The sequence below is a fragment of the Dermacentor albipictus genome, chromosome 8, assembly GCF_038994185.2.
Source record: "Dermacentor albipictus isolate Rhodes 1998 colony chromosome 8, USDA_Dalb.pri_finalv2, whole genome shotgun sequence".
NCBI lineage: Eukaryota > Metazoa > Arthropoda > Arachnida > Ixodida > Ixodidae > Dermacentor > Dermacentor albipictus.
In genome coordinates, this window is record NC_091828.1 from 123,452,984 (window position 1) to 123,480,492 (window position 27,509).

The window sequence follows — 27,509 nt, forward strand, 5'->3', positions numbered from 1 at the left end:
AGGAAGCAAACGTTGGGAGTCATCCAAGTTTTTGACTACATAGCAAACCGCTACATTACGGAATCACGAAATTATATGGGTAACACACAATCATAATTTTTGCAATCATGTCTTGAAAGCTGGTTCAGTGTACTGCGAACGATATTGTTGAGCAGTGTTGAGAAAAAATGCGTGAAGTTCGTTGCTTGACTCACCATGATATTCGTTTGCGATTTCTTGTGTCTCTTAACCACTGTTTGGGCGAATCATGCCCTAGCGTTGTTACATGTATAATAGTTCTTTTGTAATATATTGTAATGGTGATCTCGGTCAAGTGAAGCGACAACGAAGGCTTGTGCCCAGCGCACCACACATGAGATGCCTGTTTCAAGAAGCGATCGATTGATTAATCGCTATTGATTTCTGAGTGCAAGAACGGTCTCTGGTGAAAGTCGTAGGACTGAATATCTGTTGATGGTAGCCATAAAATATTCTTATTTCAATTTTTATAGTTGTGCAAGCAAGCATTGAGTAGTTCCAATTTCTTAAATATAGAGTTTACGTTTTCTGTGGTATTATTTTGAAGCTACTTTAGGGTATCTAAACTCTCTACACTTTTTACGCTACAAGGGCCTTGAGAAGTGTGTGAGCTGATTGCTCAGACGGGGCTTCAGGGACATAGCTGAGAGCAGCAAAATGCTTTCTTTACTGAAATGTCCCTCACGAAATACTTCTTTGGAAGCTGTGTGTCACACACCCAGACAACCTGATCATGAACACATGTCCCGTGTTTTCGCCATAATATTCCACTGTTGACTTTCAGATGGCAAGCCTAATGGACGACTGCACCAACGAGTTCCTCGGCGTCCTCAAATCCCTTCATTCGCAAAAAAAGGTGTTCGAGGCTCGCGAGCTATTTCAGAGGCTGACGGCCGACGTGATAATTCGGTCGGCGTTTGGCCTGAAGACAGATTTGCAGCAGAAGAGGGAGGCAAGCAAGAGTACAAGTGAGTCGCTCTTTCGGGACAGCTTGAGGAGTTTCGATCAATTTCGGTGCGCCTGGATGAGTTTCTTCACTGGTAAGTGGACTACAGATTACCACTTTTTTTTCGTATTGCAACGCCGGACGTTGATATGCGTTGCGGAACGACTTGCGTACATTGGCATATTTGGCTTGCTTCGACAATAGGCAGACTGATTAACCCGACGGCATCTCGCTGGGTGCCCTCTGCGGATACAAACTGCAATTACTGCGTGCCCCAGTCATCGATGCGGTTGCTACACATCCTTCTGTCCGAGTTCCTCGGAGAAGCGTCTGGCGGGTAACTTGAGGCAAAAACAAGAACTCGAAAAAAATGCATTAGGACAGTATATCACTCAAGGCACCACGTTAGCTCACATCCTATTAGTGTTATCTGACCATCAATAAAAGGAGAGCTGGATGCACACTTGGCATCAATGTACATAAAACTTGCTTTCCCAACAGATTATCGGTGCATTTCACTAACCTAATAACATCCCTTGCTTACTATCATATTTCTGTATGCGGACAATTTAGTGCAGTGTGACCTCCTTCCTAAATATTTCTGCGTTCCTACAGAGTAAATAAAAAAGGCACTGCTGACGGGTCATGAGCGCACATATATTTTATTCTACAACGAAACAAATCCCATCTTCTCCCCAAAATTCAACGGATGCGGCACAAGGCTTTTGTACTTTACTAGAATTTCTCTTTAACTCCACCGCCTTCTGTGCCTCTAGAAGCGTAGATGTTTTGGCCAGTTGGAACACAATTTCAAAATTAAAATACACAATACACACAGGACACATAGAAAAGAATGAAACACACATGAGGTAACTTACAACTAACTATGCGATGAAACAGTGTTCCCCTTTGGAACGCAACGCGTGCACAAGGCCAGTCGCAAGAAGGATGCCACAAAGATGATGGCAAGAAAATTTGGCGTGTATGTGACATTCCCGGCATCCTGCATATACCGTCAAATTTTCGCAGGAGAGTTGGCAAGACCCAACACCAGAAGCGACAGTGCCCAGCTGCATACATATAAGACAATTCATGCACTGCACCAATGTCGCCTGTTTATAAAATTGCGTTGACATGCGGTCGGGTGTACATTGCTCCGAGAAGTGACGTTGCCTTAACGACAGGCCAAGGATGTCCGCATCATCAGTCTAGTCCACCCTGAATCTGCGGAACGACTAGCAATGCACTTTTTAGGGACATTGAAGCTGTCATCCTGAATGAAAAGACGTGGCCATTCTTCAGGGCGCTTAGGAAAGAGAGAACGGTATGACGTCCAAGTGGTGGCAATGCTTGATTAAGAGGTTTGTGTTAGTGGGCCGTTTATTTCGCTAAAGGAAAAAGAAGAAGCATTTGAATAAGCCATAGATGTATGGATTTTTGGGCAGGCGCGATAGGCACGCAATCTTTGCAGATTTTTGTTTTTATTGTTTGATTGTACTTTTCGTATTTTCTCCCATTTTATGTAATTTTGGGTTTCTGCCTATTGTTTTATCACCAATGCGTGGTGATGTCTTATCAGATTTGGGTGGCCTTGCGCAAGCGCTGCGTTCCACGTGGGCCGAACGTTTTTAGTTGCCGTGTTCTCAGGGAAGGTTTTCAGTTGTATAAGTTAGCGCTCGTGTGTCCAGCTTTATTTTCAATCTTAGTATAATATAGAAAGGTCTTCATTAGAGACCCCAAATGCACAAAATATAAAATTTTCTTATTTCAAAACACTTCATCTAAAGATAGACCAAGATTTGCACGTCGTCGTGGCATAAATAAATGTTCGATATGATGTTGTCTTGAGCTTCGTTTAGTAACTTCTCGCAGTAGATAGCTGACAGTAACGTACTGTTACTTTGCTGCCAAGTGAGAGCATATTTGTCGTACGATGTCATCATCGCCTTGGTATAGGTCATATATATAAAATCACGCATCTAAAGCATTCACTGTGGATCCAGTCATACTTGCGAGACCATAGGCACTGAAGCGTCTCTCACAAGTCGCATAAATGATCGATGCCTCTTTTTCGACTGTTCTTACATTGAAACAGCACAGTTTATCGTCTCCCAGCTTTTCAATCTTGCATGGTGATCTCGCATACTACTTTCCAGCCTGCTTTCCTGAGTTTGCTCCTCTGTGGAAGGTGATCCTTTCATTCAAGGCACGCTATAGCAAGACGGCCACTGACAACATTCTCGACGACATCACTCCCATTCTACAGTTCCGTCGTAAAAACAGAGAGGTACGTCCTGTTTTCTCTGATAGCCGTGTTGACAGGTAATTTTAACTGCAATGACGTGGAAAAGGTTCAAACGCTAAAAAAGCCGCCACGAAACGTGCAGACGTACAACCTCTATGGTACAAGGATGCGCACAGTTATAACGGCACTGTCAGCGCTCCGTAATGGAAATCGCTGGAAGCATGCACATGCGCAGTATACGTTTGGCGATGCTGTCTTTCCACCGCACGCATCAGGTCACAGGACAGGCTGGTTCGTCGTCTGCTAACCGCGCTTTTGCTTCGTCACTTTATACCATCGGCATTTTGAGATCAATTCTCCTTTAAATATGCGTTCTTCAAGACAACAGGACCGAAAAGAGAACGCGCGTAACTAGGGGGGAGGGGGGGCGCGTCTAATGATCATTTTCAGAGTTATTCCGCATGCAATGCCGCATACAATAAAAAGTGAATCTTTCACAGACTGTCTGTTGACCCGTGCCATTATGGCTAGAGTTCCAGATGATCGAAGACGCTCTATTGTTGACCTTTCACAGAAAGGGTATTCCAAGCGATATATCGGCCTCTTCGGTGAGCAGATTTCTCTAGACTGTGAATCGAATAATGCAGGAACATACGCATGAAGGTCACACATTCTCGATGCGTGCTGTGTGCCCACCCCGTCCTGTGACTACCACATAGATGACGAAGATGCATGCGTAATGGCAGCTGCTGTCGAGAGCCCTTTCGGTGCGAAAGCGTCAAATTACGAATTGAGCGGCATTGCCCGCATCCATAGGAGTGAAACAATGCCTAAATTCCCTAGTGGCTGCGACGTCACGTGACTTCCGCGCCTCGACGGAGCAGAGTGGGCGAAACGGTACAGGTAAAAACGAATTACGGCGTTTCACATGCCGAAACCAAGATCTGATTATGCGGAATGTCGTAGTGGGGGACTCGGAAACAATCTCGACCACCTGGGGTTCTTTAACGTGCACATAAATCTAATTACACCGGTGTTTTCGCATTTCGCCCCCATCGAAATGCGGCCACCGGGACAGGGAAACGGTGCACCTGTGCCGCGCTGGCACACCAGGTGTTCCGTGAGGCCATTACCGTGACGTCGCGTCAACCTCGCTCTAAAAAGCCTGTTTAGTGCGGGCGTTCCGTGTCCACGCAAGCTCTCGCTGGCGCTCGAACTTCGCCCCTTTAATCTCTGTAACGTACTAATGTAGAAAAAATAGAATAAATTCGAAATAAAGAATGCGCCTTCATTGCACCCTTGAAAGTGGATGTATAGCGAAGCTCGTGCGGAACTCAGCCGAGTATCACCACTGCATTTTCGGGCAGATGCCCCTACTGGAATGGCCACCTGAAAGAGGGCAGGCCTTAATGTTGTCCAAAACGTGAGGGGCCACCTTAAAGCTGCCTTGGCAAGAAAGCGCCTCAATTCCGCGACTTTTGATCACTTGTGGGCCGCAGTCAACAGAGTGTGGGAACTCCTCGAGGCGAATCATCGCGAATATTTTCGAGCACAATAACTCGCTGCCGTCCATAACAGCTGCAGTCGTTGTCAGCGGTGACATGACTCGGTACTAGACATGCTAATATCTCATTTCCCTTCCTTGCGTGCGTTCAACTTGAACTCCGAGCTTGCAGTTTAGTTCAATAGGTAGTTGAAATACAAACTGCCCGGTACTGATTTCTTCCTTCACGCACCAATTTTCATCCAGATGTGTGCAGAAAGTGCCGGCTCAGCAGACAAAAATGCGGCTAGCAGACGATGAACGAGCGTCTCTGGTGACGTGGTGCTCGGGGTGGAAATACTCTTTCACAGAGCGTATACTGCGCGTGTGCAATGTTCTCAGCGATGAACGTTGCGCGGTGCTTACATTGCCGTCGGCCGCGTACTCGAGTTTTCACCCTAACTTTGCACATCGCCGTACCAGTACCTCTATCCAAGAGGTTAATTTTACGAGAGCACCGGCCAGCTCGCCGGTAAGCACCGTATCGCGGAGCTCAGTTACGCATGTATCGGTGGCAGGCGCGCATGCGCACAGAGCGTACTCTTGTCAGAGCATCCTGTACTGGGCTGTTCTATTCAGCTACATAAAACCCTTGCTGCTTGTCCACTTCCAACGGAAATTTATATGCGCACACGTGCTCCCGTGCGCACAATGGTTACTGTGGCAAACAACGACGTAGATTGCACCCGGGCGTCTGACTCGTTCGTTTTCTGGCAGAAACTGCGCGAGCAGCACCAGTGGGCGTTCCTCGCGCTCTACGCACCTTCTTCTGTTTTTGCAACACAATCCCGCGGCCGACAAAATTTCTAAAGGCTGCCGGCTTCAAGAAAGTAAACCTTTTGCACGGGACGCCTTATCACGGAGCCGCACGCCAACTTCAGGCAGCACGCTCGAGCGAAGCCGTCACGACCAGGAAGCAGTTCCGTCACCCGGGTCAGCTTTTACAGGATAAACGGCGAATCGTCGTTGTGCACCAGGGCAACGTCTCCAACTTGAAGTCGTGATGGCAGCTTTGGTGTCGCCTCGTGTGCAGAGCGCAGAAGCGGCAACTAGTCCTTGCACCAACGCTTCCAGAGATGGTCTGACAAAGCTTGTCGACGTATGCTTCGACGTCGCAGATGGATGCTTGTTGACTGGTGCAGCGATGCGCCCAGCTCTTGAGGCAAGCACGTTGCACGTTTTCCAAACAAGAAGTGTGAAGTCGTCTACGGGCATAGCTCGTCAGGATCGGCAGACAAATGGGTTAAGGGACGGCTGTTGACGTTCGCCTCTAGCTCATACAGAACAGTTGATATCTCTTCAACGGATATGGAATTGCAACCTAGAGCGTGCTTAAAAGTGCCCTTGGTAACACCGACACTTGAAATGTAGCAAACAAGAACGGGGATTGCACCGGGACGTCTCAATAGTTCGTCATCTGCATGGCAGCAACTACGCGAACAGCACCCGTGTCGGCTCCTCCTGTCCGGCGCACCTTCTTCTTCTTCTTCATTTGCAAAGGTTACAATATGTCGTTGGAAGCTCCTTAGATGTTCGAATAAGTTAGCAGAAGCTATGCTGGGTTTATTAGAGTAACTTAGCTGATGATGCTCTGACAACAGCGTGCTAAGTGCGCATGCGCCTACCCTCACTTATTACGCAGTTGTGCTTCGTGGCATGGCGCTGGCCAAGGTGTCGCGATCAATGCTCCCGTGACATTGCAAAAATATTGGAGAGCTGTACCTCAAACAAAGTGAGCAAGCAGAGAGTCACCATACGTATTGTGACTCTCATTACGGTGATTCGTGAAGAGCGTTGTTAAAGTCCATCTACATCCGGCATTTTCCTTAAAAGCTGCACGACAAGTAGCGGCTCCGGTATAAGCGTTTTCTCTGACCTATGAACTAACTACCAACATTTATTAAGCACTACCACGTCATGCTGAACAATGTAAATTAGGCTATGTACATTAGGCTGCAGCTTAACAAGCTACATGAAGTGCTGAATTCAGTGGACAGACTCGGCAATGAGCTCGGTGTACAACGTTACGAATGACTTGCCGCGTGTTTTCTGTTGCGGCTGCCGCGACTTGTTGGAAAGACAATTCGTGAATGCTGAACGACACTTGCAGCGCAACGTGATCGCAGAGCTGCGGGACATCTCGGCCTTTACAGGAAGCACCACCTGCGCGTTGCGACAGCGCTTCTGATATTTCTATGGTCGACAGGCCTTAAGCAAACTATGAGCACCTGTAGTGTTCAATGAATTGTGTATTGTTGCATGTGCTGCTGGTGCGTTTCCGTGATTCCTGTGCATGTCATAATTTTCAAGCAGCGCCTGCATGGAGTAGCAGGTCACGCCATCAGCCAGGTTAACAGTCAATTTTTTTTTTCTTTTACAAAGCCAGCTCATCTCATCTCTGTCGAGCATACCGCCAATGTCCATCAGTCAGAATTTCCATGCACTGCCATACAAAATACAAATTAGAAAATAATTTCTACATTTTAAGAAGTTAGCGTGGAAAACTGATAATAGAGACTTTTAGCCTGTCTGCTATTCCGGTAAGTGGGGGCGGTTTGGGCGGATGGCCGGTTTTGCAGGGGCGTAAACGTGAGCGGCCAGAGCGGTGCAACCGCCTGATGGCGTAGAGTTCAACCAGACAAGCACAGCTAAAACCGCAGTGACCCACTATATTCTGCTTCACTGCTGGTGCAAATTTTTGGCAACGGCGTAATTATGAACTCGATTACGCCGCTGTCGAAAATTTACCCAAGCAGCTGAGCAGAATGTAGTAATTAGCTTTGTGTTTGTGTGGTTGAGCTTTGCGCCACCAGCTGGCGCCACCATTATGGCCGCTCACGTTTACGCCCCCTCTAAACCGGCAAACCGCCCGCGCTTGCCGGAATACCGGACGAGCTCAAATTCTCTAATACCCTTTTTTCTCAGGCGACCAGGAACGACATCTTGCAGCTCATGCTGAATGCCGAAGTGGAAGAAGGCGCAGCGGTCAACGTGCACTCGCTGACAATAGACTACGACGCAGACTCGGCGGCGGAAAGTAAGGACGCATTTTCTTGATCAATGAAAGTGCTGCACTTTCTCTTCAGTCTAAGTGTGTTCACTAGCATCCCCTCATCATATTATCTTGTATGTTCCAGAAAACGAGCCAGCGAAGATTGGCAAGAATAAAAAGAAACGCTTCCTGACCAACGAGGAAATCTTGTCGAATGGCCTCGTTTTCTTTATAGCAGGGTATGTAATGTTTCACTCTCGTGGCCATATTTATTGTTACAAACTGACAATGAGCCAAGGCGACTTGAAGTGCGTCGCTAGGGAAATTGTGATGGTATATATTTAATTGTACCGGACGGCATTTTTTATTCTTGCTTCTTCATGCAACGTCGTTGAAAAAAGAATGCATACACGCTTCAACATAAGACGTGCACGTGTATTTTTCAAAACCGTTTACAAATTACTGCACCAGTGGCCAGTGATTTCTGTTGAGCCCTCTACAGGCGTTTTAACTAGAGATTTCTCAAAGTAACTTCGTCAACAAACTTTGAACTCTCATCATTAAGCTTGAGGAACGTAAACGTGGGAACAACTTGTGATGCAGAATTCTATTTCCCATTAATATGCAATATTAACAAACGAAAAGTTGTATGCTAGTCAAGCTGTTCCCAAAGTTAAACATGTGTCTGATATGCTTTTAGAACTTGAGAGATTCGAGTACAAAAGACACCAGATAGGCCTATTTCGAAAGTGTTTGTCAGCAGTGCTTTATGCGTTGGAAGCCTCGGGCAGTAGAAGTATTTGTATGAGCGCCCCCATTACTTTGTCTTTTTGAAGTCGTGCGGTTAAAAAGAGGTTACGGGTAAAGCAGAACTAACGTAGCTCATCTTTCCGAGTTAGCTCCCATAATTTCATAGTAGCAGAGTGCTCTTTTCTGAGCCAGCTATTGCTAGATCAAACCACTGCGGTTGCTTGTTTTTACTCTGTACTTCGCGAACATTTCAGCTTTGAGACAACGGGCACAGCAATGTCTTTCATGGCCTACCTGCTAGCGAAACACCAGGATATCCAAGATCGACTCAGCGACGAAGTTCGGGCAGTACTGGAGAGAGATGTATGAATTTCTTCACTATAGCGTGCACAGCAGTTTGGTATTCTTTGTCGCATCAGACACGTTACCTTGACTGGATTGAAAATTTATTTACAGGGGTCATTTACGTATGATAACGTTTTTGGTATAAAGTACTTGGATCAAGTGATATCAGAATCTCTTCGCTACTATTCCCCTATTGTTGGGTGAGTCCAATTTTCAACTTCTAATATTTTATATATATTGAACCTTTTTAACAAGGTCCTTGCAATCAGAACGTTTTGAGTTTGCTATTCATGATATTTTCGCGGCCCTGTGAACTTCATGTTGAGCAACACAATTATCTTCAGTTCTCATTGCAGGTTGTATGTTATTTTCACAACGCAAAAGACTAAATGCGCAGAAAGGAAGACAAACAGCAAGAAATAATGAATCACTAAGCTGACGTATTTACGAAGCTGAAATGAATTTCGACCAATATTAACACCTCAGCTGATGTGACAGATCGAATGCGACAGAATACTCTGAAGGCTAAATAACGCGGACAAAGACAGATCATAATGACGTCTTTGTTGACTATAGGAAAGAATTTGTGTAAATAAAAATATAACTTTCTTCCCATTCAGAAAGATAGGGCTGAGTGGAATTAGATCATGTGTATAATTTAGAAAGATACGTTGGAAGTTTTCCCTTATATAATATCAGTTCCATTGGCAAATGTATGTGGGAACTCTTTAGGAAAGCGACGTGGTATCAAAAAGTTTCTGTGCTGGCCATTACTTGAAGAAAGTAATTTATTTAGGTGAAATCAAGTCCTATCACCTTCAAAATAGTCCCATTTCGAAGCAATAAAACACTTCCCGCGTTTCTGACACTTCGCGAATGCGCCCTAGACGTCTTTTATCCGGAGAATCCGTCTCTTTTATCATGCACCGTTCGGCGATTTGAACTTTATACATTCGCGTTAAATTAGCGACCTTTCGGCTGGATTTTTGTATTTCTGAAAACAAAATGAGACCGAGCAAGATCGAATGAATGACCCGGCTCGAACATTGTGTATCGTCATTGGCTGCGAAAGTTAGGGGTCCGGGTCAAAGAGACACGGGCCCAGAGACAAAGCAACTATAGTCGCAAGGAAAAAGCCTAAATTGCTTACGACTCAAAAAAAAAAGCGCTGGGCATATCTGCAGCTCGAAAAGCACTTGCTCATCGTTTTTTTTTGTCATTCAGGGTATTTCGCATCAGGAATTCGTCCCCAATGGTCAGGCAACGAACACTGCCAATTGTTTTACCGCCAATTTTAGGATGTACGAGGGTGGCTGTTTTGAGGAAATGACCAAATCCGAAGTGGATGAACAGTTGGCAGGTTGCTGCACGACGAAAATGCATCCTATCACACATTACTCCGCGCGAGCGAATTTCTCGTTGAAATGAACTAGATTTTCACGTTACTCGTCAGAGTTGGCTTCTGCTTAGATCACTATCTTCGAAAATTAGCAACCCCGCTTGAATGTTGCCGTTTTGGCACGATTTCCTTAATCAAGCTCAAAGCGCAGAATGTTGCTTGAGTGAGTTCGGAAGGAAGATGACCAGGACGTATTCGCAAGTTGGCACTAACGCTTCGACCACTGTACTGTTCCGCAAGGGAGTTATTTTGAAGGTGAGAGGGTACAATTACTTATAATATATTACTGTCAACTTGCATTCCTTCTTTGTGCTTTCGCTATAAAAAGCAGATAAGCGGGAAATGCACGAGTAGCGGAAACAAGTGTGTTTGCTGTACCTCATTACGTGAGTTTTACGTTGGCTATGAGCTATGACGTTACTCATATCTATGGCAACAATTTGATCACAATGTTTCTTCATACCAATCTAGTGGAATGTTTTGTTCCCGGTATTTGCGTGGTACGGTTCTAAATACACGTACCTAGTGAAAACGTAAGAGTAAGGCACCATGTGCATGAGCAACGGGTGATTTATCCCCAGATGTACTGACAGCGGTCTGGGTCTCTTGTACTTCGTAAGCTGTGGCGTAATTATAATTGTAATAGTTAAAACCTATATTGACATTGAAGATCTTTTTTTTATCATGCTTAACCCGTAGCTTTGACTGCCTCATAAGGTTATGTTATGGGAGAGAGCCTCGGTGAAGTTCATGATCTCTGTTAAATTGTCTCAAACCGGTCATCGCATTTACACATCAACAGCTCAGCCTCTTGTTTACCATCTTAGAAGCCGCGTGTTTTGGACAGGGAGCTGACAAACATTGTGAACATATAAGCTTGTCTTGGAACAAGCGGGTAAAGTTTGCGGCGCTTTTCTTTCACTGCTTCAAAGGTTCACAACAAGGAGGTGTGCCCGCGATTACACTCACAACGGTAACACCATACCGGCTGGAATCAGCGTTCTCATTCCAAGCTACCACTTGAGCCACGACCCTACCTTTTGGGAGGAACCGGAAAAATTTGATCCTGACAGGTACTTTTCTTCTGTTGCAGTTTTTGTGTACAGAACAGAAAGAGGTGCCTATATGCTCAAGAAAAAATGTTGTTTCGTGCTCCTGAGGCTTCGAGCGATGTACGCACCACTACTACTACTAATATTACTACGGCTACTACTACTGCTAATAATAATAATAATAATAATAATAATAATAATAATATTTATTGTTGCCATCTTACAATAATCGTACATCAGAAGGCAGGCCCGTCAAAGCCAACGAAGTGGCTTGCGTGACTTGGCCCGGCATGTCGGCATACAAAGTCAAAATGGCAACATGTACAGAAATGATAATAATATATAATATATATAATATATTAATATATAATATAATATATAATATATATATGATAATATAATAATAGTAATAATAATAATAATAATAATAATAATAATTGAAGCGGTCTGCGCTGGACGCATGAAAGAAGACGAAGGAGGAGTGAGAAGGAAGAAGTTGGAATAAAATGGCGGACGACACCCGTCTCACTTAGATGATGTCATTTCTGTTTCCGTTCTAGTTAGGAACGCTACATTTTGGCGCAGCCGACAGTTTTCGAAGACCAGCGATGCGGGTGACGTTTTTCGTCGACCAGGCGTCATCAGAGTCTGTTGTGTTCACCCGATACCAAGTGCACGGTGAGCCAGCGACGGACCTTCCTCTTGAAGTTAGTTCTACCGCGCTGATCAACGTGGTACTGCAACAAGCTGCAATCAGCCGCCAAGCCCTCGTGCAAACAGGATCGGTGACAGTGAATCTACAACTGCAGACACTGAGCGAACTCGTTCTGGAACCCATACGACGTGGCACCCTCAAAGACGAAACGCCTGCCGGGAAGGTGAGCCTAGACTTGAGTGTTATGGAACTGCAAAGGAACATTATACAACAGATCGAAATAATGAGAACTTTCGTCCAAGCGCTTAGTCGAGAGCAGTCAGCACGAAGTATTGTTGAACCAGATGTTTTTGAAGGAAAATCGCAAAATGCACACTACTGGCTGTGTTTTTTCGAGTACGCCTGTGACAAGAATCTGTGGCACTCCGACGACACAAAGATTTTGCATATGCGCCGCTATTTGGGCGGTATAGCCAGAAAATGGCATGACGTGCAACTCATGGATTATGGAACAACATGTTGGGAACTGTGGAAAAGCAACTTTTTAGGGGCTTTCGAAGGCAACGCAGTAGAAAGATGGGATGCGGCACTGCGGTTCAGTTATACAGGTGGCTCTCTGCTTGAGTACTGTCTTGAGAAGCGTCGCCTGTTGTATTCTGCAGAACCGAAGCTGTCGTCTTCTGCTGTTGTAGCTTTGATAACGCAAGGGTTGTGTATCGAGATCCGTTGTCATGTCCAGCTCAAAGGTCCAAGAACGTTTGATGACCTTCTGAACTTTCTACAGACCTCAGTGCCAAGAATTACATCGAGAAGACAGCCAGATGGTAGAAAAGAGCAACTTGATTCCAATCTAGAGTCGTTGCCGTCAACTGAATGTGAACACAGCTTCATAAACAAATCTCTGGGAAGCGTAAATCATGACTGTGAGGATGGTGAAGAACCAATTACCGCAGTTCACGGCAACCTACTTCCACATAATCTGTCTACCATGCATCACAAGCCCCAGAAAAAGAGCTTCAGTGAGACAGTATATTTGGTGTCGTCAAGCTTATTGTACGCCCCCATTAAGGTAGATGGCATTGAAGTGAAGGCTCTCGTTGACAGTGGAGCTTCGGTATCTATTATCAACAAGACTCGAGTGGATGCCAGTCGTCTGCACGCTGGTAGAACATTGCGTGTCCAAGCCTACGATGGGTCAGTGACCATGCATAGCGAATGGGTAACCCTGGCTATCGAATTTCAAGGAAATGCTATTACCAGTGACGTATTGGCCATTCCCAATGTCACCTACGATTTTCTTTTGTCCCGTCCAGACATGAAAAAACTTAAGATGAACCTCTATTGGGATGACAAGGTAATGGCCGAAGACACCATAAGAACAGCAGACCCTGGTGAAGAACCTAGTGTATCAAGGCTAATTTTTCACCACGAAGACATCAAGACTAAGTACCCAGAGCTTATATGCATAGGAAGCTACCCTCCAGCAATGAAATCCCATGTCGTTCCTTTCGAGCTCGCAGATAAAACAGTGGTTCGTAGAACCCCCTATAATATGTCCAGAGATAAAAAGGTGTGGCTGAAAAAGGAGTTGCAAGAAATGTTAGACGCAGGTATCATCCGGCCTTCTGTATCCCCATTTGCTTCTCCTATCACTATTGCACCTAAAGAAGACGGGACATTCCTCCTCTGCACAGACTACCGGGCTCTCAATCGTCAAACTGAATTGATACCTTATCCAATGCCGAGAATCGACGACATCATTGACGAAACCGGTGGTTGCCATTGGTTTTCACGAATAGATCTCTGCAAGGGCTTTTGGCAGATTCCACTAAGTGAAGAAACGAAGAAGTACACCGCGTTCATAACCCCATTTGACTTGTTTGAGTACAACCGCCTACCATTTGGTTGGAAAAACTCCCCTGCGTGGTTTCAGAAGATTATGACGGACATTCTGAAACCTTACCTGGGCACATTTTGCAATGTGTACATCGACGACATCATCATCTACTCAAAGACAAAGGATGAACACCGTAGTCATCTTTCAAAAGTTCTTCATGCCCTCAGTCTTGCCCAACTCAAAGTCAACTTCAAGAAAAGTGCGTTCTTTCAAGATACCGTAGTATTTCTTGGCAGGGTGTTTGATGGGCAGACTAAAAGCACCAAGCAAGAATCGGTAGAGAGAATCTCCAAGCTGGTAAAGCCTTATGATGTGCACTCCCTGCGCGTTTTTCTTGGCCTTGCAGGACACTTCCGGGCGTTTATCAAAGACTACGCACTGAGAACAAGGTGCCCCACACGTTTAACTCAGAAAGACGTGCCTTTTCATTGGGACGAGAAGTGCGAAGCTGTCTATCGTGAGCTCGTAAAACTAATATCGTCGGACCCCATCTTGCGAATACCGGATTTTTCCTTGCCTTTCGTGCTGAACACGGACGCATCACATTATGCTACCGGTGCAGTTCTATACCAGAAGCCATCCAAACAAGCTGATCAAACCAAACACTACGTCGTGGGGTACTACAGCTATACCCTGAAACCCGCCGAAATCAATTACTCTACCACAGAAAAGGAAGCTCTGGCCGTCTTAAAAGCTGTGCAGTACTTTCGTACTTACCTGGAAGGTGCCAAATTCATACTTTTCACGGACCATCAAGCATTGACTCAACTTCTGAGCATGGCCCAGCCAAGAGGCCGCATTGCTAGATGGGTGAACTATCTGCAACAATTTGATTTCGTAATTTCGCACCGTCCTGGCCCACTCCTCACTGACGCTGACGCGCTATCAAGATTACTTGTACAGGAATCAAGCAATAATCCAGATACAATCAATCATATTAAGCTATGGGAAGGTACAGAAGAGCTCCAGTTTATCAATGGAAGGTATCACGTACCACCAACTATGATTCCAAGGATTCTTCATCTATACCACGACACCCCTGAATCGGGTGGACATGATGGCTTCTGGCGCACTTATAAGAAATTGCTCATGAGATTCACATGGCCGGGCATGAAAAACGACATCAGCCATTACATCCGCACATGCCACCTCTGCCAGGTGAACAAAGTTAAATTCAAGCAATCGACAGACGTTATGACAAACCCTGAATATTCAAGCATCCCGTTCGAAGTAATTCATTTGGACTTCGCGGAGCTCAAAAAGAAGGGGGAAGGAGTCAAGCGAACGCAAGCTTTCTTGCTCTCCATAGATGAGTGCACACGGACGATTGCGGCTAAAGCTGGCAAAGAAGACGCAAACAGCGTAATAGACCTCCTCAAAGCTGAGTGTTTTAAACACACAAAGACGCTCGTCTGCGACAACGGGCCGGCTTTTCGGAGTGCCAAATTATCAAAGTGGGCCCAGGAGCACGGCATCATGATAAAGTATTGTTCTCCATACCACCCGGCAGCAAACGGCCTAGCGGAACGTGCCATACGAGACATCAAACAGTATCTGAAGATGTATCCAGACTTTGCCGGTGGCTGGAAGTGCTGTCTCGAGGCCGCTGTGAAGCATCACAACAGATCATACACCACGAGTTTAGGCTGCAGCCCTCATTTTGTAACTTCAGGTACAGCGCCCATACTTCCTGCAGATCGTGAGCTAGGTCTCCTAGAGAACCTCGAACTTGCGGAAGTAAGGAAAACTGTCAAAGAACAGGAGATCTATAAGCGCCGCATGAAGCGAAACTTTGATAAAAGGCACAGTAGCGAGATACCGGACATACAGCCTGGAGACTATGTCCTTGTAAGGAAAGGAGCTGTGCCCTCAAATTCAAAATATTGCGGACCATTTCAAGTTATTAAGACTGCATGCCAGCATGGAATATTGAAGAATGTCTGGTACGCCGGAGCCTCGGGCCAAACGGAGTGCGCCGCTATTGGAAACGTATTCAAGTATTACCCCAGGAGGTGTAATTAAAAGAAATCCGGAAGAGTGAAGCGGTCTGCGCTGGACGCATGAAAGAAGACGAAGGAAGGCGCTAGGGGAGGAGTGAGAAGGAAGAAGTTGGAATAAAATGGCGGACGACACCCGTCTCACTTAGATGATGTCATTTCTGTTGCCGTTCTAGTTAGGAACGCTACAATAATAATAATAATAATAATAATAATAATAATAGCAGGTTTGATTACCGTGTCCAGGACAACCCCGAGGTCTGAGTGCTGACGCGTGCATACATTAAAAGAAGAAAATTATACAGCAGGGGAATATAAATAAAAGAAATGAAGAAAAAGAACAATCCTCAAAAGAAGAGTGTACATACAGCAAGGCGCAAGGTGAATATAAAAGAAGAAGGAGGAGAACGGCAGTTGTACTATACGTGATACCATGACATAACAACGCAAAGTTATTAAAAGGCAATGATAGCTAGTTAGGAAAATTATCCTAGTTAGGAAAATTATGAAGATCATGAAAATACTCGATATGAGGACTGTATATTGGGAGTGCTTGAGTGCTGGTGATAACAGGCACCAACACTCAACTTGATTATAATCAATCAATAATTTATTTACCGTGCCCAGGAAAACGCATGAAATTCTACGTTTGGCACGCGACTAACAAAAAATTACAAGTGCACGTAAAAATACAGGAGGAATAATGGAATAGAAAATTTCTCATCCTTATTCTTTCGTATTTATTTTGCGGCTTGTTGTATGTGCACCCTTGTTTTCAAAATTGTTCTTTTGATTTACTCATTCTTTTACCTATGTTACTTTTAAGTCTTTCTTTTTAATACGTGCGTGTGCCAACACTCAGACCTAATGGTTTAATCTATGCACAGTAAATAAATTATTATTATTATTATTATTATTATTATTATTATTATTATTATTATTATTATTATTATTATTATTATTATTATTATTATTATTATTGTTGTTGTTGTTGTTGTTGTTGTGTCAACGAAATGAAAGATCTTGGTGTGCACTTTGACAAAACGCTGTGCTTCTCTTCAAACTATACATATGTGAAACGACGTGCCCTCCTCTCTCTTGTTATTGTTTTTCATGTAATAAATGACTTCCCCTCCCCTGGCGCATTTCTACAATTGTATTTTACCTTAAGTATTACATTACTTGGAGATGCCTGTGTAATTTAGGGCAGAACCACCGAATCTGATTCTGACCTTGTTGAATGCATCAAGAATAAATTGTTGTCTTCAAGCACCGCTTTTGCCGCTGTCGGGATCATAGTGGAGTACGGTCAAATGCACCTTAACTAGCACTTCTAAACTGATCACGGATTAAATCAGACATTTTGTTCCTTTTTAATGTAATAGATGCCCCTACACCTTGTAGAAAGCTTAAAAATAAATTATGGGGTTTTACTTGCCAAAAACACTTTCTGATTATGAGGCACGCCATAGTGGAGGACTCCGGAAACTTAGACCACCTGGGGTTCCTTAACGTGTACCTAAATCTAAGTACACGGGTGTTTTCGCGTTTTGCCCACATCGAAATGCGGCCGCCGTGGCCGGGATTCGATCCTGTCACCTCGTGCTCAGCAGCACAGCACCGCAGCAACCACGGCGATTATTGTCCGAAGCTTCTTGGTGCCGTTCAATTTTTTTTTTCCATGGGGCAAAAGTACGCCTTACACCAGGTAGCATTCTGTGCTACGCTGCCTTGTTGCAGTTGAGAATGTCCTGTGGCTCGGCTCCACAAAGCATACAGTAAGGATTCTGCCTGTACTGACATATTTCACAGTTAATCCTTGCATTTTACACATGCGTAGGTAATCGTTGTGTCGGAATACTTAACTTTTACGCCCACCTCCTCGTTTTCATTTTCCCAAGTTGTTTCTATAGCTCACATTGTTTTGTCTACATTATTTTTCTGCTCTGTGTATTGTGCCTTGCGTATTACTTTTTAAGTGGTCCAGTACAAAGGCTCCGTAGCTGTTCGTGGCCACTAAATAAAACAATTGATTGATTGATTGATTGTATTCGCAAATAAAAAGTATCAGATTGGCTTTCCTGAATCTTTTGCTTGCGCAATGTTGACCACGGCTGTTCAAGTAAGCGATATTGGTGTGCTTTTTGATAATACGCTAAGTTTCTCCGCCAGCTGTGGGCGCGTAGCAATACGACTTCTGCGCGTGCTCTGCCCTGCCATTATTATTTGATTTTTCTTTCACTATTTGAATATGCCTAACTAGTGTGTAAAGGCACAAGCAACTCAAATAACATAATATTCGAGTACCTGCAGAAAAAGTGCGACGTCATTCCGCCCTGTGAAGGTAGATGACCAGCGGAGCTGCAAACATCGTGGTAAGAAAATTTGTGGTAAACACTTTATTGCATCATTCATTGTCCCTTAGATACGGTAGTCAGAGTGGCTTTGTGGTCGCTGTGATATTCACATACCGGCATACTCGCAATGGCAATCACATTCTTTCATAATGTCAAATCGATGCACGCACGCTGCAGGATGGTGGGTTGGGCAGGATCGGTTTAGCAGCGCAAGCGCAATGTCAACAACATGAAACGCGTGAACCACACCCTTTGTAGTCCCGACACATCCACTTGGGTAGCGTCATCGCAACTATTACCACAGGGGTAGTGTCCGCAGGGCTTACGGGGGTATGAGCCAATGATGGTGACAGTTTTATATGTTCTTATCTTTGTTGTATGCGTGATTAGAAAGAATGTAAGCGCTCTTCGCTTCACTTTGCTCAGTGCTAGTAGCCTCTGCCTTAAGGGGCTATGAGCATGGCACTTTTTTGCTTGCTTGCGGGGGTATGAGTGCTTACGGGGGGGCATGAACTATTCATCATGATAGTTTTTGTGCGAGGACAAGAAAATTCAATGGTACCTTAACCATATACAGCTCTGCTGTAAAAGTTCATGAGTATATGTAAACCTTGTTTTCTGAACTTCACATGCCATCAGCATGTCAAGTATGACTAATTATTCTTAACTTCCATCTCACAGTTGCAAAAGTAGTTGTACCCGCATCTTATTTGCCGTTGAAGACCATTCATGAAATTGTTGCATACGCAAATCTGCTACCTTCGGTTTCACTGCAAGTTCCGCGGAATACAACCAGGAAACATAGACTATTCCACTTCCTGTCTCTTTCAGATGCCACTCGCGTCTCAGCAGAATGCAAATTTTATATAAGTGCAGTTTTCTCAGTCTTTGTATCTCTAAAAATGTGTTGTCTTCTTTCCTTTCCGAGCTTCGCGCTTTCTCTTAAATCTTCTTCTAAGATGCTCTCCTCTCCTTTCTTTTCATAGTTTCTCCATCCTTCCGTTTAATGTTCTATGTAGGATATTTGTGTCATTCCTTGATTGTTGCTTCTTATGTACAAGTTTATCCTGATCTGTTGTGTTTTACTTTCTATGTTTTATACTGTAACTTTGGTAGTAGTTGGTTTACCTTTGCATCACTTTTTCCTTCTGTGTTCAAGTATTTAGACATCCGGTTGTTCATGGGCACACAAGTAAAGATTTTTTATTAATAGAATTATATTGTTCATGACGCAGTTGTTTATATAGTTCTTAATTGCTTTTGTATTCACAGTCAGTTTTATATCCCATGACTCTTAATCCTAGTTGTTCTACTTTTTTACTGTTCTTGTTTTCGTTTTCATTCACGAACGCCAAGACATCACTGTTGTTTCTGGACACAATTAAAAAATTAGTGATTAGTTGATTGTTTGATTGGTATTATTTGGTTTGAAAGAGAGACAGAAACAAAGAACGGGCAGGGAGGTTAACCAAAAAGAACTCTGTTTGCTGCCATGCACGAAGTAAAAGGGAAAAGGGTTACAGAGAGATAAACCTAGAGGTGTCATTTCGAGGAAGGGTAGGAAAGAGCTTAGCGACGTAATGACAAGGAATAACGTGATGCGGCAATGACAAGGCACAAAGCGCTGCAACAATGGCAAGGAATAAAGTGCCGCACTAGGAAGGTAAAAAAAAATTCTGCTAGTGGTGCGAATAAAGTAATATTTAAACACAAGTAAAAACTGAATACAGCAGGCTAGAGCGCGTAAGAAAACTTGGGTCGACAGCTGTCTTGCTCGTGTGGGATCATTTATCTAATGCAGCGGACACTTCTTGTATAATTTTGCTTAAGATTGTGCGCTAATGTAATGAATGTTTCTTTCATTGTGCTTGAAATAATCCACACTGCCGATGTTTCAATGGCTATTTATGAGAACACCAAAATCTGTGTTCATTTTGCACGGACATGGCACGTTATAGTTTGTAATTCCTTTCACGCATAGTACTCCCGGTATTTTCTGTTAACTTAATTCTTCAGCATTCGCCTTGAGTTTACCATTGCAGGTGGGATGAAAAGCCGCCATGTCGAAATGAACAAATAGTCAAATTTAAGAGGTATTACACATGCTCGCATGCAAAAAGTACATTCTTTACGAACAGGGAAATATTTGAAATTCAGCGGATACGAAATATTTCTGCGTGCTCAATCAACCGGGTGATGCATTTTGACGCCTAACGTGTGATACGAGTGTGCAGTACCGAAGAAACTTTTCGTTTCAGCTAAAAATCCTGATTCCCTACCTCCAATTTACTTCAGGTTTAGCACCGAAAACAAAGGACAAGTAGACCCCATTGTGTACCAACCATTTGGACAGGGGCCACGTAACTGTATTGGGATGCGTTTCGCTCAGCTAGAGATGAAATTGACCATGGCCAAGACTCTCGCAAAATACAAGTTTGTGCTGGATGATCGTCATGTCAATGTGAGTGTCATTTGGCAGCCTAAAGGCCAGCCTTCTTGTGAATGAGCTTTTTCATCTGCAGCGCAGAATTATCACTATACTTAAAACACGACAACATTGAATCATTAATTACGTCTGTTTTATAGAAGTTACATAAAGACGGATAAAGGGCCTCAGAAAGGCTGGCCTACGTTTCATTAGGTGGACCTATTTTTGGCAAAGATAGATTCATTTACTGAAACATTGGCTAGCCATTTTCAAGCACTTTGTCCCTGTCTATGTAATTTCTGTATCACAGTGGGCTACAGCCTCTTCCTGCCTAATTAATAGTTTTGAATTACTTCTTTGGTATATCTGTGGGGAGCGGGGGGGGGGGGGGGGGGGGCTAACACTTTTCATAGGCAAGAGTATGCCATACTTATGTAACAGGCATAAGTTGTTTGTTAACTTTTCGCTACAGATATGGAGATGCCGTATCATTTTGTATTCCTATCAACTTAAAGAACCTTGCTAACTGAGCTGTGCCAAAGCTGCTAATCAACTATTATTGTGTTTCAATCGCAGGAGAAAGGCTTGGAGATTGGATCGTCTTTCATCTTTGCGTACCCTCAGAATGGAATTTGGCTCAAGGTTGAAGAACGTCTCTGACCACATAATGCGAACGTCTATTACTGCTACTTATTCTAGAACGCCTCGGCAAAGTCGAAGCGAAAAGTCGTGTCGCATAGTCCAAAGGAAATAAAATAGAAGCTCTTCCTATGGTAACATGCATAAGCGATAAATGGTGTAATGCAGAATAAGAACCACGGCAAAAAAAAAAAGAGCCAAATTGTTCTTTGACGACATGCCACCACGTTGTCACAACAAATCCGACTTGCCATTTAGGTACGTATAAAATATGTCCACAGTAATTAAGGTGCCTTTTTCTACGCCATTACTAGAGCTCTTTCGGAGATACAGAATATAGTTATTCCCACATTTATCGATCTTGGCTACTGTATTGATTGTATGCTGCGGCGAGAAAATTCATCGGTATTCCACATTTTAAGCGAAGTGATCCCCCCCCCCCCTTTTTCTTCTTTTATTTTCAAAGAAATACAAGCATTTCCAGTGTACTGCTTGCAACGTCAATACATCGTGGCATACATTCAAGAAAGATCTCTAGCATTTCCAGTAAGTGAACATGGCTTCAAAACATTGCCGTAAACAGAGTAATTACAAAATAAGTATTGGCATAAGAAATAGGAAAATGATTCTGCTCGGTGATTTTTGGCGTGAGTAATTGCCCGATACCTGAAAACCCTGTGAATTGCTCAACTTGCGTCATCTACCATAGCTGAATAAAGAAAAAGTACAGCCCAATAGGAAAAAAGAAACTAGCAGTCTTGGCAAAGCATTGGTTCCGAATGCAAGTTGCTAGACGGCTATACGAACAAAGGATAGTAGCTTTATTGGTGGTACGAACTTCCAAACCTTCGTTTGCTAACTAAATGACAGGCATGTCAAGCGCGCATCGACGAACATTAACACGTCTCACTCGATGAACGCGGACACTCGCTGCCAAAGTGCTGGCGTGAAGAAGACAGGTGGTTGCAGCTACCGAATTGCCCAGCTTTCACAGAACTGTGATACAGAATTCATTAGCGTGTCAAAATCACATTGAAGCAAGCGAGATACACTTGGGGCTCTCTTTTCTTCACGCGAAGACACTTATAAAATCCACAAGAAAATTCGCTGACGATTACGATACTTTCTAATACGAAATTTGATCGCTGCATTATACGTGTTTTAATTTCGCGATATATTGGCTGCCGCGAACAATCAGCCTCGTAGGGCACGTTGCAAATGAAGTAAAGTGCGGTGCGACTGCCTCACTAGAGATCGCGAGAGGCAGCATGTGGGTGACGCACGGACGCGATTCACAGCAGCCACCGCCGACAGAGTTCCCAGACGACGCGCGCTAATCTGGCGCCATCTCATAGCCATCGTTGCCGCACTATGCTTTTCTTCTCACGCTTCCGCCGCACCGTCCTCCACTTTCTACCTCATGTACCGTTTGATTCAGCGCATAGTAAGGTGGTAAAACGAGTGATCGCAACTGAATGCCTAGAGTCGGTGGTAGCAAAGTCTTATGCTCACTTAGCTCAGGATAGCTTTAATTGCCAGATTGAAAGTTTATAGGCCGCTGGTTTCCCTCGCTCGATTTTGGCAGCTGTGTCCAAGACCCTCATTCAGAAACTGAAGGGCAGGAGAATACCACGGTCGGTTCTACGAACTAAAAGGCCCCAAGTGGTGTCCTACGTTCACCGGGTTGCGCACAACCTGAACAATGTGGCAAAAAGGTGTGACCTGCCTATTGTGTTTTCTGCGCCACGCAAGCATGCTGTGCTGTGGCATGCATTTCTGGACCTCCAAGGAAACCTGCCTGTGGAAAGGAGCATATCAGGCCACACGTCATATTAGCCGTTAGAATTGTGTACCAGATTCCGCTTACGAGCGGAAAGGTTTATATCGGACAAACTGGCCAATGCGTCAACGATAGGGCGAGAGGACACGAGTGATCAAAGCTTCATTTCACTAATTAGCTTCATTTCTTCATTCTTCATTTCTTCATAAGCTTCATTTCACATTTCTAACAAAGCTTCATTTCATGTGCCTGCGCATTGCAAGAGTTGTCCCTGTAAGCCAATTTTTTTTCGGTACCCAAATCCTAGGCAGGAGGGGCATTGCTTTGGCCAGAGAAATCACCGAGCATTAGGAATAAAGAGAGCGCCTGTATTAGCGGTACGTCGACTGTTTTGTGTAGCAGTGAAAAGCCGTTTTTATAAACGATGCTACAATCTGTACGCTCTTTGATATGACGGATTGAAAGGCTCCATGGACAGAGCGCTGGCACGATCCTGGTCTGCTGTGTACATAAGTAGGCGAAATCTTCCCGTTAAAGTTTAGTTTCGAGTAGCGCTGGTCCAGTGCATGTCTTTCTGTTGTCCCGTCTTGCAACTGCGCTTGCCAGTATTTATTTATTTGCGTTGCTTTTTCGCGCAGACCTAAAATTTTGTATGCTCTATCGCGCGCCTAACATTGACGCTGTTTGGCGTGGGTTTTATGTACGGAAACTGTGTAATTGTTGGTACGTGCTATCACCCGCTACGTTCCCTATTATAATTAAGTTTTACGGAGGCTTAGCATGTTCATGCACTAACCGGACTTCGGCACCTCAGAGTTGGTGTTCACGGGGGACTTCATTGCATTGGGTATTGGCTGGCGAACTCTGAGGTGCACTGGTCATGACCCTTCTATTTGAAGGGAACTTCTTTTCTTCATTATCCCTTGGTCTTATTCAAATCGTACAACCTCCAACGCGCCATACCTCTCCCAATACCTGGCTTTTCTCAGTTCTCAGTGCGTCCAAAGGAATTTTAAGTGCGATGTGATCAGTGGCTGTTCTGACCACAAAGCTGTGCACGTCTACCTTCACTCTTAATTTATTAAACTGCAGTCTAACATTACACAATTCTTCGATTTCATTAGTGTTGATGGCAAATCTAGGAGGGACACTTACATTAGCTTCTAATTTTGATTTATTTGAAGCCCTTGCTATACATCATAACTTTGACACATTGGTTGATGCATTTGAGTGCATCGTAAAACTATTCATTGGTAATTTTGTTCACCCCGAGACTAAAAAGAGAAATGCTAAGATTCGTTGGATGAATTGCAACATACTGCGAACATCACGTCGTGTTCGTCGCTTGCGGAAGCTGAAAGAGGCATGTAATCCTGGCACTATCATTTGCGTTAACACTGCTAAGGAAGAACTGCATATCAAAATACAAACAGCTAAAGACATTAATTTTCGTCTTGAACTAGAAGGATTGTAACAATCTAGTCCGCGGAAATTCTGGACTTCTATCACACAAACCAAAACTGCTGCAGTTTCCTTTGTATTAGACGGCACCGTTATTTCAGACCCCAATGAAATAGCTAATGTTTTTAGTATCTACTTACAATCACTGCTCACGCATTACCACAGCCTCTGTTCACAAGTACTAATCCTGAGCTCTGCGTCGACAATGTGGTAATTCATGAAAACTGTATCCTAAACTTGATTCCCGATTTGGAGACAAATAATTCGACTAGGCCTGACAATATTCCGAACAGCTTCTTGTCTGATACTGTCGCTGGTGTCCGCGTTATTTTTCAGTCATTTTCACAAAACCTTGACTTCAGGCCCTATACTTCATTCCTCGAAGCTAGCCAACGTCCTGCCTATGCATAAATCTGATGAAAAGTAACGTTTCTCTAATTCCTATATCGCTTATCTCTTATTCCGGGAAGCTATTGGAGTTTTCACCCTGGTCTCAGCACCACAAAACTGGTGGAATGTCGAATTTACATTAATATCACTCTTGATGTCGGCAAACAAATTGATGCGTTATTTGTAGACTTTTCCGAAGCCTTGGGCACCGTTATACATATTAAGCCACTAAGTAGACTAAACGTTATTTTAAATAATACTCGACTAATCCACTGCATAGCTACCTTTCTTAACTCTAGCTCTCAACTTGTTTTATTTAATTCCACTTCATCCACAGCTGCAAATGTAACATAAGGTGTTGCCCAGGGCTCTGTTCTGGGATCCTTGTATAATCTTATTATTCAAGACTGACCTTCCCAGTGATAATAAGCCGAAGTTCCGCCATTATGCGGATGACTTCCTCCTGTACGAAGTAATTTCTTCTCCAAGTGATCACACGTTACTTCAGGATTCCTTCACCAGATTTCGCACCTGGTGTACGGCTGCGCAGATGCACATCAACTTTCAAAAAACCATAGTTCTGTCATTTACAAGCAGCCATTTTCCTTCACAGCATGTGAATGCTTTCAGCAACACAATAATTCCCAGTGCCCATCTGTACTAAAACCTAACAATTACTTTCGCATAGAACATACAGTGATCCCAGCGTTTTGAACATGTTACACCTAAACCACTATATAAACAGGGTAATTTAAAACTAACGTTATTTGAATTGCCAAAACACATTAAATTGCCAATGTATAAAACGCTTATTCGCCTGCATGCATTAGAGTACGTTTCTCGCATCGGAAACTCATATAAAATGCGCGAAAACTAACTAAACTGAATCTGTACAAAAGAATGCAGTTCAATTCCTTTGACATCGCTACGATCGGGATTTGTTTCGCCCCCGTCAGCAACCAGATCCATGAATTTATCTCATCTACGCCCCAGGCAGCACACAGATTCCATGAAGCTATTGCACTCAATTTTTCACTCATCTTGTCGACTATCCATTGATGGTCACATTGCGTATTTCAGGGTTTTTTTCAACTAGAGTTGTCACAGCCTCAACATAAAGCCTTTCGTTGCACTCACTAACATTATGATGTTACAGTCACTTCCCCAGGGTTGTCCAATGCTGGATCGAGTTACCCGGTTCTGTTGGGGAATTGGCATGGCCAGATTTTGTTGAAGCCCTTGTCTAACACGTATACTGTCCTATATTTTTTATGTTCTACTACTTCTTAGTCCGTTTCTTGGATCTGTAAAGACTTATTTTTTGCCGCATGTTAAAACACACACAAAGGAAGAGACATAGAAGAGAACACGGGCGGCACTTCCCACTAATTTAGCTTGGTCGGTGACCCAGGAACATTCCTGGGTCACCGCCCAAACTAAATCAGTTGGAAGTGACACCCATGTTGTCTTTTATGTGTCTTCCTTTGTGTGTGTTTCAACTTGTGGCAAAGAAAAATGACTTTTAGCAAGCACCAACTAGGCCACCAATCTGTTCTGTTGTATTTGTTGTACTCCACTCCTGAAACAGCCCTGAATATGACTGCAGCTTGTGGAAGTAGATGTACAGCATTCCAGGTCGGCCGATGATGCAGCATGCTTTCAAAACGTAGCATAAGCCCCACACAAAAAAAAACGAAAAGCGCAGCCCCGAGTCCTGTAAGTCACCTTCGACAAAATTTGCTCACGACAGCTTTCCGCTCCAGTTCCGGCATCAGCGTCGTCAAACTGCGCAGAACGCCGGCAACGCAAGCCATGCTTGAAGCCGTACTTCTGAGCGTCATCGTCGCGCTTGCTGCATGGTTCGTTATGTAAGTACGGCTATACTGACATATTTACCAGAAGTATATCTTGACAAAAGAAAAACGTACACCGACCGTATAAAACTTTAAAAGGCAAGACGTTTTGGCTTCCACACGGAAACCCTGTTTGTAAACAAGGCTTCCGCATGGAAGCCGAACTTATGCCTTTTAAAGTTTATTTGCTCTGCATACGTTTTAAGAAGCCCGACCATAATTAACAGACAGATTATTCTCCATGACGCCATTTCTAACTTCTTCTTTACTCGCCTCTTCTCCCCCAGCCCATTTACTGCGGATTCAGTCTTGCAATTTCTTCTTTTTGAACTGCCTGAGCACGCTTCACCACCCCTCCCCACGCCCTTGTTTTCATCCCTCCTGGGATGGCATTGAAAAGCGTTTGCTACAGAGGCTGATGCCTTGCGCCTACATAACACACAGTCTTTTAGATTCCTTGTTGGCTCGTTGTTTCGACAACAGAAAGTGGCCTCTGTGATTAGAGCTTAAATTCCACAGCTTTTTCTCAATAGCACCATGTTTCCAACCCCTATTCTTGATATCGCTGTTTTGTTTTCTATCAAAGGTCCTTTTGATTCTTTCATGGCAATTGATTTCGCTTTCATCGTTTCTTCTTTCTTCTGTCATATGCAGCATTGCTTTGCCTCCTATAGACGTGTCGGGTGGTAAATAGGTTGGGTTCCCAGTAGCAGCAAAGAGCAGTATACATTCGAGAGCTGTTGAGTAGGATTAGTTATGATG

The 27,509-nt window shown here is 43.9% G+C and overlaps 1 protein-coding gene across 1 annotated transcript in view; it reads left to right on the forward strand.

Moving 5' to 3' along the window:
* LOC139049152 (lithocholate 6-beta-hydroxylase-like) overlaps nt 1-21,618 on the forward strand; it is a 33,865-nt gene extending 12,247 nt beyond the window's left edge. The window contains exons 6-14 of the mRNA XM_070524395.1: nt 803-1,058; nt 3,121-3,251; nt 7,678-7,789; nt 7,890-7,983; nt 8,749-8,857; nt 8,951-9,039; nt 11,171-11,311; nt 20,492-20,657; nt 21,201-21,618. Of these exons, the coding sequence (XP_070380496.1) occupies nt 803-1,058; nt 3,121-3,251; nt 7,678-7,789; nt 7,890-7,983; nt 8,749-8,857; nt 8,951-9,039; nt 11,171-11,311; nt 20,492-20,657; nt 21,201-21,284 (1,182 nt within the window). The 3' untranslated portion in view covers nt 21,285-21,618. The remainder of the gene's footprint in view (nt 1-802; nt 1,059-3,120; nt 3,252-7,677; nt 7,790-7,889; nt 7,984-8,748; nt 8,858-8,950; nt 9,040-11,170; nt 11,312-20,491; nt 20,658-21,200) is intronic.
* The last annotated feature ends 5,891 nt before the right edge of the window (nt 21,619-27,509 follow it).